This window comes from Eriocheir sinensis, chromosome 29 (genome assembly GCF_024679095.1).
Source record: "Eriocheir sinensis breed Jianghai 21 chromosome 29, ASM2467909v1, whole genome shotgun sequence".
Lineage (NCBI taxonomy): Eukaryota > Metazoa > Arthropoda > Malacostraca > Decapoda > Varunidae > Eriocheir > Eriocheir sinensis.
Window position 1 is genome coordinate 3,828,978 of NC_066537.1, and position 15,000 is coordinate 3,843,977.

General features: G+C 43.0%; 1 protein-coding gene and 1 long non-coding RNA gene across 12 annotated transcripts in view; both read left to right on the plus strand.

Moving 5' to 3' along the window:
* The first annotated feature begins 1,917 nt into the window (after positions 1–1,917).
* Positions 1,918–15,000, plus strand: part of LOC127004776 (adenylate cyclase type 2-like) — a 118,022-nt gene continuing 104,939 nt past the window's right edge. The window contains exon 1 of the mRNA XM_050872883.1: positions 1,918–2,071. Coding sequence (XP_050728840.1) covers positions 1,946–2,071 — 126 coding nt within the window. The 5' untranslated portion in view covers positions 1,918–1,945. The remainder of the gene's footprint in view (positions 2,072–15,000) is intronic.
* On the plus strand, positions 8,129–11,539 carry LOC127004778 (uncharacterized). 11 transcript variants are annotated; one of them, XR_007757997.1, is made up of 4 exons: positions 9,692–9,757; positions 9,818–9,977; positions 10,018–10,097; positions 10,158–11,539. It is a non-coding gene; the product is annotated as an uncharacterized LOC127004778 (long non-coding RNA). The 11 variants fall into 11 exon arrangements; XR_007757993.1 differs by having other exon boundaries at positions 10,018–10,077; positions 10,118–11,539; XR_007757991.1 differs by having other exon boundaries at positions 10,018–10,077; positions 10,138–11,539.

Genomic DNA, 15,000 nt, shown 5'->3' on the forward strand with positions numbered 1-15,000 from the left:
GGATTTTCAGCGACAGACTGAAATGCCAAATACGTTTAGAGAGGGACAGTCTTACTGCATGAATATAAAACACTTTTATAATATATTGGACAGTCTCTATCGTGCCCTCATGCATCCAAGATCAGAATTTTTCCCTTTACTATGGGAACATTTCCTTATATCATTCCAGATACCATTCTTAACACTGCGCTGTGTCATATTGCTTCGATTTTTTTCGTTTTAAGTGGCCACATTGTCGTTTTTTCTAGAGACTTTTCTGTGAAACCCTGAATATACTCACACTCAACAAATCCTGCAGGAGACGAACCAAGGCAAAGCGAAGCATGAATAGTGCTCACAACGCAGATTCATAACAGGAGACGAAGGCCGATAGACAGATAAGATTTGGTCTGCACGTCCACAATAAGGCACTGGTTTGTCTAAAAGGGATTGTATTAGTTGCACTTATAGTACCTCAGGTTGTGTCAAGTTCCTTTGTGATTTCCAAAACATAGTTGTTCCCGAAATGAGGTTTGTGTTGCTCTGTTCAGCACCTCCCTTATCATTCCCTCTTCCTGTGTTTCTTCTGATATCTCTTAAGTCAGCTAACCTCAGATTTTGTTAGAATATCCCGTGATTATTAACTTGTATAATATGCACTGTTACAGAGACAGAATAAGAACTGCACAAAAGGTTTAAAAAATGCTCGTCACACCGCTCCCATAAAGTAAGATAGTTGTCAAAAAATAATGATCTGGTTTTGCTGCAAAGGTGTCTGAACGTTCCCCTGTTGTGATAACTGAATACTAGGAAGGAGAAAATACTGCAAAAAAGACCCGAGTTTATTTGTTTAAGAGCTGAAAGTGTAACGATACTGGTTAACTCTTGCAATAGTAAATCGAGCAGCATAGATATCAGGGTGAGTAGAGACTCTTGTACTTTAATCTGCCCTTCTTCTCTTCGTCGTGAGTCAAGGTGTAGTTGTACTCATGATGAGGTGAATATGGCGGGAGGCACATTGAAAATAAAAGAAAGGCAGGGAATATGGTTACAAAAGAGGAGAGAAGAAGGAATGAAAGTACAGGAGGAGAGGAGGAATGGTCAGGCTGAGATTTTACGATCCTCTCCTCATACATGCCTTATATCATCCCAGTTATCCTAATAGTATATGATGTGCTAGATTCCCTTCATATAGCCCCTGACCTTATTCCCATGAGATGAGACGTGTGTTCCTCTCATATCTTCCCCCCTTCAACAAGATTGTCCTAATCAGTGCGGTGGTAGTTTCTCTTTATACTGTCCCAGATCTTTCCTCTTCCCCTTGTAGCTCTAACCTCGGTGAAGTATTTTTGCTCTTCTCGTACATTCCCCACATGACCAAAGGCTTCAAACTATACATATTGTGTCTGTCTTTCGTTATTGCTCTTTATTTTTCGAAAGGGAATGGTATGACTCTCTCTCTCTCTCTCTCTCTCTCTCTCTCTCTCTCTCTCTCTCTCTCTCTCTCTCTCTCTCTCTCTCTCTCTCTCTCTCTCTCTCTCTCTCTCTCTCTCTCTCTCTCTCTCTCTCTCTCTCTCTCTCTCTCTCTCTCTCTCTCTCTCTCTCTCTCTCTCTCTCTCTCTCTCTCTCTCTTTCTCTCTCTCTCTCTCTCTCTCTCTCTCTCTCTCTCTCTCTCTCTCTCTCTCTCTCTCTCTCTCTCTCTCTCTCTCTCTCTCTCTCTCTCTCTCTCTCTCTCTCTCTCTCTCTCTCTCTCTCTCTCTTCCTTTCTTTTTCCTTCTTTTTTTCTTGCGTATCGTCACTCTTTGCCACCCTGTATTTTGTTTCTTCTTATCCACCTCAGTTACCCCCGTTCCTATTTCCACTACTCTCTTCTCTTCTTATAATTGTGTTCCGGATGAGAAGTCTCGCGGGTAAATGAGTGCAGTTGTGCCCTATATGATGTGTGTTTTGTTTTCCTTTTACAGGCATGGAGCTTCGTCAGGTATACGAGCGATACCAGGCGAGGCTGCGACTGACTGCCTTCCTTGGTGTAGTGGTCCTGTCCTGGCTGGCGGCGGTAGTGCTACTGGGCCCCCTCGCCCACAACAGACAGGTGAGAGATTGATGAATAGATAGACAGATAGATAGATAGATTTACTGATTGATTAACATATATATAAATAGATAGAAAAATCGATAGATAGAGGGATAAATAGATAACTAGATAGGTAGATAATTATATAGAAAGATTAATAGAAAAATAGAGAGAGAGAGAGAGAGAGAGAGAGAGAGAGAGAGAGAGAGAGAGACCTAACACGTATGATAGGGCTAGTTGTAACATGTATAATGAGACTCATCGTACCCGTCACCGCCATCTATTCGGGCTACCACACCTGTTCCTTCCCCTCCTTTCATTTATTGTTTCCCTCTCTTTTCTTCCTCCGTATTGTACTCGATGGTCTATAGTACTTTCTTCTATCTAATTCTTTCTCTTTCGCATCATCCCCAATGCCCGCCCTTTCATTTCCTACTCCTCTTTCATTCCTTTCACCTTCCCTCATATATAAGTTTCCTCATCTGGTCAGTTCAATACGTGTACTGTCTTCACACATTATTAACCATTTTCACACCTTTCACCTCCATTTATTCATTCTCTCTCTCTCTCTCTCTCTCTCTCTCTCTCTCTCTCTCTCTCTCTCTCTCTCTCTCTCTCTCTCTCTCTCTCTCCTCCGTGGTCCAGTGGTTAGCACGCTTATCTTCAAATCCTTGGGCCAGGGTTCAAATTCCAGCCTTGGTAGTTGGGGAGAAGGCTACCCACCTGGTTATCCTCCCTCTCGGAGTAGTCATTAAATGGGTACCTTGGGAAACCTGAGTAAGGTAGACTGTGGTAAGTAACTGGTAACCCTTATGGTACATTTGCCCCGTGCCCTAGGGCAATAGATTTTTACCTACCACAAACTCGAGGTCCAATGGGAGGGAGATGAGCACCGAGGCCATTCTCAGTTATAGCTTATGGCCCTAAATTTACTTCAACTTTACCTGGCTCTAATTTCCTTTCCCATTTTTTTCTTTCTCATAAACATTGCTCTCTGTTTCCTCTCCTACTGCCTCCGTGTTCAAATCCCGACCTGGTTAGTCAGCGTGCAGCTTACTCTTCTGTTCATCCTCCCTTTTCCGGTTGTTAAATGAGTACCTTTGGAATTTAATCTGTGGTAAAACAGATGTCACACTGGTCCTGTTGTCTTGGGTAATGGGTTACTCCCACCACAGGCTGCAGAACCAATGCAATGGAGATGAGCACTGAGGCCACGCGCAGCTAAAGTGTATTCCTCCACTTTACCTTTACCTCTCTTCTCTCTCCATTTATCGGTGTCTTCCCTCTCAGCTGTTGTGTCCCCTGTCCCCCCTTCTTCTATTGCATTCCTCTCTGTGCTGTTACCATTCATTTCTACTCCCAGTGCTCTCTTTTCCCCTATTTTGTATTCACCATTCCTCACCCTTCTTACGCCTTCCATCCTCATCCTGATACTTGTTTTGCAATATTTACTGTATTAGTCTGCGACTTTTCTTGTCTGCCTTTTTGCTACTTATATTTCTTCTCTCTCTTCCTTTTTCTTTCTGTCTATCTGTTTGCCCTTTTGTTTGTCTGTCTGAATCAGTTTCAGTGTTTCTGTGTCAGTCTGTTTGTCCTTCTTCATTTCTGTGCCTCTGTCTGTGTCTATCTGTCTGTGTTTACTCTCTCTCTCTCTCTGTGTCTCTCTCTCTCTCTCTCTCTCTCTCTCTCTCTCTCTCTCTCTCTCTCTCTCTCTCTCTCTCTCTCTCTCTCTCTCTCTCTCTCTCTCTCTCTCTCTCTCTCTCTCTCTCTCTCTCTCTCTCTCTCTCTCTCTCTCTCTCTCTCTCTCTCTCTCTCTCTCTCTCTCTCTCTCTCTCTCTCTCTCTCTCTCTCTCTCTCTCTCTCTCTCTCTCTCTCTCTCTCTCTCTCCTTTTTGTCCCGTTTGTACCCCGCATTTCCACGGCCTCCTTTGTTATTTCTTCTATTCCATATTTTCCCTCCACCCTGACCTATCTCAATCTTCCATTTCTTTATTTCTTTTGCTAAACTTTTCCTCTCTTTCCTTCTCTCCTTCCCTCCCTCCCTCCCTCGCTTCTTCATTTATTTCCCATTTCACTCGAATTTATTATTTGTTGTTGTTCTAATTTCTTTCATTCTACGTTCTCACATCTCCCTCCCACTCCTTTCCCATACTACCAATCTGTGTTTTTTCGTCCCTCCACCAACTCTGTTTAAGCCCATCTCTTCTGCCCCTTTCGCTCCCTTTCTGATTTCCTTTATTTTTTATATTTGCCTTTTTCTCTGCCTTCACACACAGATCAGCCATTGCCCTCTCTCTGACTGCCCATCTTTCCTTGCCCTCCCTTTTTCCTAGCTCCCTTCACTTGCCCCTTCTACAAACCATCACTTTTCCCTTCTGTTCTCAGTGTGTGTGTGTGTGTGTGTGTGTGTGTGTGTGTGTGTGTGTGTGTGTGTGTGTGTGTGTGTGTGTGTGTGTGTGTGTGTGTGTGTGTGTATAATTCACCAGGTTTGATGATGAGCCGGGTTTGTTCTCGCCAGCAAGTATCCTCCCGACATCAGCAAAACTCATTAGAGTCGATCTCTGTGTATTGCCGGGACCTTCACACACCACACACACTATCCCCTTTGTTCAAGGGAGAACGGTAACCATTCATTGTCAACTGAAAAATCCGTGACACACTCATTGTCCTGGGCGACGTCAATGCTACTACTGGCTCTGACAGGGTTGGCTACGAGCTATGTGTTGGTCCCCATGGTTCTGGTACTAGGAACATCAACAGCTCTCTCCTCCAGAATTTTGCAATATCCAAAAGGTTGAGAATTGCTATTCCTAGTACCAGAGACCAGAGATGCACCGCTGGACTTGTTATAGCGATGCCGGAGGAGTACGTACTCGCTGGAGGATCCTTCAGAATTGCAGGGTTTATCAGAGTGCTGAGTTTTTTGCAACTGACCATAGGTTTGTTGTTGCAACACTCAAGTTTCATGTCAAGTCAAGAAGAATCTCGAGATGCAACAATTCTGTGCTCCATCTTGAGAGGCTGAAGGACCTGGCATGTGCTCAGGAGTATGCTGTGACAGTCTCAAATTGGTTCGATGTGCTCAGCACCCTGGGGGACCCTGTAGAACTGTGGGATACCTTCAAACGTGAGACTCTGCCAGCTGCCAAGGAGTGCAATGGAGAGCGCCCGAGATTAAGGAGTGGCTTTGCCTCGGTGGAGACGCTGGAGAATATTGCTAAGAGTTGCGCTGCAAGACTTGCTGGGAATTGGAACCAATACAGGGCTCTGTCGTGTAGGACTAGAGCTCTCCTGAGGAGAGACAAGGAGAGGTATGTTAGTAGTCTTGCCGATGAAGTAGAAGGCCATTTAAATGCAAGTGACCGACCTGCTTACGGACCCCTGAAGAAGCTCCGCTCCACGTCTCCCTTTCAGTTAAGCGCTATCAGAACAGCCGATGAGTGCCTCGTGTCGGACATGGATGGGCAGAGGGCTCGTTGGGCTGAGTACTTTGAGCAGCTGTACACGGCGGACCCTCCACGCGGGCAGCTTCCAGTTGCTAGGTTGCAGGTGGCAGATGCTGATCCACACATCGACGAAAGCCCACCCTCTTTGGCTGAGGTCAGAGAGGCCGTGATAAAGTTGAAGGGTGGCAAGCCACCTGGCACCTGTAACATCAGTGAGGAGCTGCTCAAAGCTGGAGGTGAGGCCATGATCCTGGTTGCATGCAGTCTTGACTGCCGTATGGCAGTGTGATACGATTCTTCCTGACTGGAAGAGGGGACTGGTCGTCCCTATCTGGAAAGAGAAAGGGGACCGACAGGACTGCAACAACTACCGTGGTATTACACAGCTCGGTGTGCCAAGCAAGGTGCTTGCCCATCTATTGCTTATGCAAATTCGTAGCCAGTTGCTTAGGCTGCAGAGACCTGAGCAGTCTGGGCTTACTCCTGGTAAATCAACAACTGATCGTATCCTAGCGCTTCGCGTACTGGTGGAGCGCCGACTTGAGTTTCGACAGGGGATGCTTGCAACCTATGTCGATCTCAAGAAGGGGCTTGACTCAATGCATCGCAAGGCACTCTGGGATCTTCTGCGACTCCGTGGGATTCCTGCCAGGACTATTGGTTTGCTGACTGTCCTGAATTCTTGGACAGAGAGTGCTGCAAAGTGTGTGTGTGTGTGGGGAAGGGGTGGGTTGTCAACTTCTTTCCCGTGAATGCGGGAGTGAGGCAGGGCTGTGTCCTTGCTCCATCATTTTTTAACACTAGTATGGACTGGGTACTAGGAAGAGTTGTGGCCCAGAGTCATTGCGAAGCATCTATTGGCAATACCAGAGTTACTGACTTTGTTTTTGCCGATGATGCAGTAATCCTAGCGGAGTTGCTGGAGGTTCTGGTGATGGCTCTCAAGGCACTGCACGAGGAGGCGAACCCCTTGGGACTTCAGGTCTTCTGGGCCAAAACCAAGGTACAATTGTTTGGAGGCTTGCTAGATGAAACAGTACAATCTGTTCATGCATGTAGCGAGGACGTTGAGATCTCAAAAAGCTTCACGTATCTTGGTAGCGTAGTTCATAACAATGGTGAGTCTCGCCAGGAAGTCTTACGGTGGATTGGCTTGACCCACGGTGTTAATGACTCACTCAACACGATTATATGGCATTGTTAATACCTGTGCAGAAGGACAAAGATCCGGCTCTTTAAGTCCCTTGTGCTCCCTGTCTTACTCTATGGTTGTGAGACATGGTCACTAAATGGGGACTTGGAGAGGCGGAATGATGCCATTGGTAATAAATGCCTACGCAAAATCATGGGATATCGCTGGAATGACTTTTTGTGTCATACCGGCGACAACTCCGTGAGACTGATTCGACATAATATTACCTGCATATTCCGTCAACGCCAACTCCGGTTATACAGGCACGTTCCACGTTACCCAAAAGCTGATCCTGCTCATCGGGTTGTCTCTGTTAGAGACAGTCTGAGTTGAGGAGGCTAAGGGGACGCCCACGGAGTTCATGACTTGAGCAAGTCGATAGATCATGCCAGGAGGTACTCAGGATGGGAAGGGGGCCTGCTTGGAGACTCGCCAGGAGGGGCCCCCGGACCTGGTGTCGTAAGGTGGGTGAGGCTACGCGCCCCCCTGCGTATGCCCCCATTGATTGATTGATTGAAAACTCCCGACCTGAGCGGGTTCGAACCTCCGCTTGCCAGGCCGGTGTGGTGTCATCTACCATCCACGTATTCTAAGACATCCCATCCTGATCTGCGCATGCGCGGAACCCTATGTTTACACACATAGAGTGTTGATATCGTAGTTTGTCCAGGCAAGATGGCGGCAAGACACACCTGGGTTGTAGGTTATCTCTTTTATCACATTTACTGATATACAAGGGTGCAGGTTATCTCTTTTATTACATATACTGACATACAAGGGTGCAGGTTATCTCTTTTATTACATTTACTGACATACAAGGGTGCAGGTTATCTCTTTTATCACATTTACTGACATACAAGGGGTGCAGGTTATCTCTTTTATCACATTTACTGACATACAAGGGTTGCAGGTTATCTCGTTTATCACATTTACTGACATACAAGGGGTGCAGGTTATCACGTTTATCACACTTACTGACATACGAGGGGTGCAGGTTATCTCGTTTATCACATTTACTAACATACGGGGGGGCAGGTTACATTTTTTATCACATATACCGACATACAAAAGGTACAGACTATATCTCTTTTATCACATTCACTGACATACAGGGGGTGCAGCCACACTGGGAAGCCTGGCAGCGCAGAGCTTTAAGTATATGTGCATGTTTGTGTATGTGTGTGTGTGTGTGTGTGTGTGTGTGTGTGTGTGTGTGTGCTTGCGTGCATGCGTTCTGCGTGCGTTCTGCGTGTGTGTGTGTGTGTGTAGGAGAGAGAGAGAGAGAGAGAGAGAGAGAGAGAGAGAGAGAGAGAGAGAGAGAGAGAGAGAGAGAGAGAGAGAGAGAGAGAGAGAGAGAGAGAGAGAGAGAGAGAGAGAGAGAGAGAGAGAGAGAGAGAGAGAGAGAGAGAGAGTGTGTGTGCGCGTGTTTGGTGTAATTGAAAAAGGGTTCAGGAGGGGAGATGGAACAAGAGAGTCAGGACATAAGAAAGGTGAGTGGTGAACATGAGTGGAGTGATAAGGGACGAGAATAAGGGAAGGGGAGAAGATGAGGTTAGCTTCGGAAAGTGACAGAAGGAGAGCGTTAGAAGTGTTAGCAAAGGGTCAAGGGAAAAATGAGAGAAGAATGATGAGATGAGGAAGGAAGAGATCACTGGGAGGGTTCAAAATATGCAAAAAAGGAGGTAATGAGTTTACTGAGAGAAGAAGAATAGAGAAAATTTGAAAAGTAAAACAGGACAAAAACAGGTAGAAAATTAGTAATTATATAGTAGTGATATAAGAAGAGGTGAAAATGGAATAGAAAGGAAGTATGGGGAAAGATAAGACTGAAAAGGAAGAACAGGGGAAGATTGATGACACGTTGAGGAGGGTAGAAGCCAAAAAAAAAAAAAAAATGACAGAAATATAAAGGAAGTTACTTAAGGAAAAAGAGGTGGAGGGCTGTTTCCAGAGAAATGACAAATGGGAAAAAGAATGCTTACGAAAGAGCAAAGCGAAAGGACTGAAAAGTGAGGAGTAAATGAAGAAAAAGGAAAAGGGAAGGAAAAAAAAAAAGAAATTGAAGAGCGAATGTAAGGAAGGGTTTTAGGAGAGTTGAGGGAAGAACAGGAGAAAGGTAGAGGAAGGGAGAAACAAAGGAAGTGAACGAGAAATGTAGAGAAGAATAGACGGAGAGAGAGGGTGAGAGTAAGCAAGAGAAAAGAGGAGGGGAGAGAGAGTTAAAGGAGGGGAGTGAAAACTGTCCGAAAAAGTGAAGGAAGGGAAAGGGAGATGATGCAAAATGTGGGAAGCTGAGATGGAGGTGCAGAAATAAAAGAAGGAGGAGGAGGAAGAGGAGGAGGAAGAAGAAGAGGAGGGGGAGGAGGAGGAGGGGGATAAGCAGAAGCAGAAGAAAGGTAAGGTAGAGAATTAAGAAATGGACAAAGAGAAGAAAAGGAGAAGAAGGAAAAACAGAAAAGGTAGGCGAAGGAAAAGAAGTAGACGAAGGAGGAGGATGGGGTAGCAAAAAGTCATGAATTATGTATAAGTTGAGGACAAATGTAAAGGAAAGGGAAGTAAAGAAAGGTGCAAAGTTACGAAAAGCAAAGGAAAGGGAAGGAAGGCACAGAAAAGTATAAGGTGAACGATAGTGAAGAATGATGATGGAAAGTAATGAAAAGTGAAGGAGAATGAAGATAAAGGAAAGGGAATGAAGGTGAATTAAATGAAGGAAGAAGAACTTGAGTAAAGGAAAGTGAAAAAGAGTTAATTAAAAGTACAAATGGGGCGCGAACAAAGTATGTAATTATCACGCTGAAAGGGTTAAGGAAGGTGAAGGTGAGTGAGGGTAGGTGAAATGGTGTGAATGAAATTGAAGGAAAGCGAATGAAAATGAATGAAGATGTAGATTGAAGAAAGGTGAAAGAGAGTGGTGAGGTAAAGTGAAAGTTAAAAAAAGTAAAAGAAAGGGAGGGAAGATGAAGGCGAGTGAAGGAAGGTGAAGAAAAGTGAAGGAAGGTGAAGGAAAGTGAAGGAAGGTGAAGGAAAGTGAAGGAAAGTGAAGGAAGGTGAAGGAAAGTGAAGGAAGGTGAAGGAAAGTGACGGAAGGTGAAGGAAAGTGAAGGAAGGTGAAGGAAAGTGAAGAAAGGTGAAGGAAAGTGAAGGAAGGTGAAGGAAAGTGAAGGAAGGTGAAGGAAAGTGAAGGAAGGTGAAGGAAAGTGAAGGAAGGTGAAGGAAAGTGAAGGAAGGTGAAGGAAAGTGAAGGAAGGTGAAGGAAAGTGAAGGAAGGTGAAGGAAAGTGACGGAAGGTGAAGGAAAGTGAAGGAAGGTGAAGGAAAATGACGGAAGGTGAAGGAAAGTGAAGAAAGGTGAAGGAAAGTGAAGGAAGGTGAAGGAAAGTGAAGGAAGGTGAAGGAAAGTGACGGAAGGTGAAGGAATGTGAAGGAAGGTGAAGGAAAGTGACGGAAGGTGAAGGAAAGTGAAGGAAGGTGAAGGAAAGTGAAGGAAGGTGAAGGAAAGTGAAGGAAGGTGAAGGAAAGTGAAGGAAGGTGAAGGAAAGTGAAGGAAGGTGAAGGAAAGTGAAGGAAGGTGAAGGAAAGTGTAGGAAGGTGATGTGACATGGCAAACATACTAGATCAAGGGGCTGTGAGGGGCGGGGGCTGGAGACGTGTTGAGCTGCAAGAGATCGAACTGTATGGCTAGTGGTGAGGGTGGTGTGGGTGGTGGAGGTGGTGGAGGTGACTGCAGAAGAGCGGCGATGGTGGTAGTGGTGTGGGTGGTGGTAGGGCTGTGGTGGTGATGATGGATGAAAGCTCAGGTGTGATGGTAAGGATGGTGGTGGTGATGATGGTGGTTATAGTGTGTTGGTGGGGGTGGTAATATGGTGTATGGGTGAGGGTGTTGGTATTAGTGGTAATGGAAGATATGGTGGTGGAATGGTGTGATGTTATTTGTGATAGTTTGAGTTAAGTGGTGATGATAGTGACTGTAGTGGTGATGATGGTGTTGGTGGGATGGTGGTGGTAGTGGTGTTTTGGAAGAGGTAATGTGGTGGTGCTGTGACGGTGGTAGAAATGGTGATGGTATGGTGTGATGGTGATAATAGTGGTAATATTGTAGTGATGGTTGTAGGTGGGATGGTGGTGGTAGTGGTGACTGACAGTGCTAATGTGGTGGTGGTGGTGGTGATAGTGGTAGTGTTGTGACTGTGGCAATGATGGTGAAGATATTCCCTGGTGGTGATGAAAGTGATAATGTAGGTGGGATGGTATTGGTGGTTTGGCAGTGCTAATGTGGTGGTGAGAGTGGTGTTGTTGTTGCGGAGGTAGTGATGGTGATGGTATGGTGTGGAGGTGATGGTGGTAGTCGTCGTCATGGTGGTGGTGATGGTGGCGGTGGTGGTGTTTTAGCTATAGTGGTGTTTTACTGTTTTGGTAATGTGGATGTCACGGTTGGATATTGCGATTAGTCGTTCGGTAATAGTGATGGTGATGATTATGGTGAAGCAGTGGTGATGAAAATGCATTAGTGGTGCTGTTGTGATTGATGACAGTGACAGTGGGGTTGCGGGTGACGTGTGGTGGTGTTGGTAATGTAACTAAGGACTGTTATGACGGCTAAACGGTAACAGTTTTCTGGTGATGATCCTATTTTGGCATCATCGGTATGGTGCTTTAAAGGAGTGAATATGAAGTGGCGATGGTGTTAACGGGTATAGACTGGTGGTGATGGGACGGGCTTGATAAAATGAAAGCCGATGAAAAGAAAACAAACAAACGAAAAAGAAAAATTTAAGAACAAGAAGAACAAGTACATGAACAACAGTATATATACAAAAGAGGGAGGGAAGGGAAACGAAAAAAAAAAAAAATCACTTTAACAACTTCATGAACGCAACAACATCATCATTATCATCATCATCATCAACAACAACAACAACAACAACAATAACAACAAAATAAAGTTAAATAGACATTGAAGAAAAAGACGCAAGAAAAGATGATAAAAGAAGGAATACAAGAAATGGAGGTGAAGAAGAAGAAGAAGAAGAAGAAAAATTATATTGTTATCGGGTGGCTTGGCAAACAGCGGCGCCAGAGTATTGGTTCGATGCCGGTGCTGGGTAACATTCAACTTGTCTTGTTTTTTTACTTCCTTTTTTTTAATTTTTTTTTTTTACGTCGCGGCCTATTATGCTGTTAGGCTTTTTCTTGGTGGGGCCTGATGGTCGGCCCAGCCCGTTCTGGCGTAGGCGAGTGTTTATAGTGGCGCCATCTTGTTTTTGGCTCATGCTGCCCCCTGGAGCTCATCTTTGAGCCTCTCTTTGGAGAGGTAATCTAGAGTCTGGGTTGATAGGTGGTCTTCAGGGCAGCATGTGGGTAGTCGTACGGCCGTAGTATTTATGTTCCCCATCCCCTTTCTGTCCTCTTCCCTTTCCCTTGGCCATGAACCGCTGTAACAAACGTCCCCGCTTGGTTGGAGCTGTTTAATAATATCCCGAGAGGGAGCGGACGGGGTCGAAAAAGTGTTGACTCCGCGGGGTGAGAAGCAGGACATCTTCAGCTTCCCCTTCGTATATTTCATAAATAAATAGTGTTCTATTTGTTATTATGGAAGGAAATGTATTCAGAAGTATCAGAATATTTTTATGACTGATAATATATGGCAAACTTTGCTGAAATTATTATTATTTTTTTTTTAGTTTACTCTGATGTTCTCATTTGATTACAAACATACATACGGCATACCGACTGTATGCCCCATCAGTATTGGTCCAACAATATTACTCAGTGGGACATTTTGTTCATCAGAGTAGGATTTTATGCATGAGAAAAGTGATGATGCTGTGCAGGAGATAAATGGAAATAGTGTTAAAAAGTTTCTTGACATCTCCCTGAAGTATCTTTCACACATGCACTAGTGTTTAGTAACTGAAACATAAGGTGTCTCACCCATAATTAGAGAAAATGGGGTGTGCTGTATGTCACTGATAAGCTATCATGAAGGATGCACAACATTGGTGAAAATACTACTACACTTTGTTCTATGAAGTTTCATATTGTGGAAGAAGTCATTTTTTTCCCGAAGATTCCTTTATAAGTGTCCTCAAAAATGGCAGAAAACGGCAGATTGCTGACTAAATATGGCATTTTTATGGCAACACTTAATATATATATATATATATATATATATATATATATATATATATATATATATATATATATATATATATATATATACTATATATATATATATATATATATATATATATATTTTTTTTTACGTTGTTGCCTATTGCGCCGGTAGGCATCTTCCCGGTGGGGCCTGATGGTCGGCCCAGCCCGTTCTGGCGCAGGCGAGTGTTTATAGTGGCGCCATCTTGCATTGGCTCATGCTGCCCCCGGAACTCGTTCTTGATTCGCTTGGACGGCTTCCTCTAGAGTCCGGGTTGATGGGTGGTCTTCAGGACAGCATGTGGGTAGTTTTAAGCCACTCGGCGGTGACTGAAAAATCCGAGTGGTAGCGTGAGGATTCGAACCCGCGTCGTCCATCACGCGGCGAATGTGGGTCCAGTACGCTACCAGTTCGGCCACCGCCTAACCAATATATATATATATATATATATATATATATATATATATATATATATATATATATATATATATATATATATATATATACCATAAAAAGGGCATTTGTTTGAGACAACCGATACATAAGGCAAAAAATGCCATAAATGACACGACCTGGCAACCCAGATGTGGCTACCCGCGTGTTTGTGACCAGTCATGGATACCAACCTATCTCATAAATCAACTTATCCGTGTTACTTGATATTTACGTGTAGATCAAATACGTAAAGTTATATTTTATGATATATAATGTATCTTAATACAATGGTGTGTGAAAAATGCATTGTTTGTCTCGTTTTCTATAATTATTGCTTTGAAAGTTTCAACCACAATACTACAGCTGTAAGACCACTCGGCAATGACTGAAAAATCCCAGCTGTGCGGCAGCTAGGATTCGAACCCGCCTCCCTCCTGGAGCTCCTGGACGCGGCGCCGGCACGCTAACCACTCAGTCACCGCCTCCCAATTATTGTTTTGACATTATAATATCGATACTTATCATTATTATTATTATTATTATTATTATTATTATTATTATTATTATTATTATTATTATTATTATTATCATTATTATTACTATTATTTTATTATTATTATGATTATTTTTGTTATATAGTTATTATTTTTTTTTGTAACTATATTATTATTATTATTATTATTATTATTATTATTATTATTATTATTATTATTATTATTATTATTATTATTATTATTATTATTATTATTATTATTATTATTATTGTAATTTTGTTATTATAATTATTATTATTACTATTATTATTATTATTATTATTTTTTTTTTTTTTTGTGCTCCCTTTAGCGCCGGTAGGCTTTCTTGAGGGGCCTTATGGACGACCCCAGCTCGTTAGCGGCACAGGCTAATTTTATTGAAAGTCTTTTGCCTTGTGTATGACTCTTGCTTGGCCCACGCTGCCCCCCGGTGCTCTTCTAAACAGAAGTCGCTGAGGTTAAGACTGACTGAAGATCCAGACAGCATGTAAGTAACCTTTCGACACTCAGCGATGACCTGAAAAATTAGCGTATTTCGGTGGGACTCGAACCTAGTCCATGCTAGGTCCTCGTGCTCACCACGCCCGCACGCTAACCACTCGGCCACCACCTCCCCGAGTTATTATTATTATTATTATTATTATTATTATTATTATTATTATTATTATTATTATTATTATTATTATTATTATTATTATTATTATTATTATTATTATTATTATCCTCCTCTTAGTAACAATTTCCTCCTTCTTAAATTCCGCCGCAATATTGCATTTCTGTCTATCTTTTATCGACATGTTTCTGCTGACTAACCACTCGGCCACCGCCTCCCCGAGCTATTATTATTATTATTATTATTATTATTATTATTATTATTATTATTATTATTATTATTATTATCATTATTATTATTATTATCATTATTATTATTATCATTATTTTCTTCTTAGTAGTAGTTTCCTCCTCCTTCAATTCCGCTGCAATATTGCATCTCTTTCTATCTTTTATCGACACGTTTCTGCTGACTGCTCTTCTGAACTTGCAAACTTCATGACTCCTTATCTCGTGCGATCCCGTTGCACACGACTTTTTACTCTTGCTTATCAATATGCTATCCAAATTTCTTATGCAGGAACTAACCAGCATCTTTATTCATCTATCCCTTCCGCTGGTAAACTCTAAAGCAGCC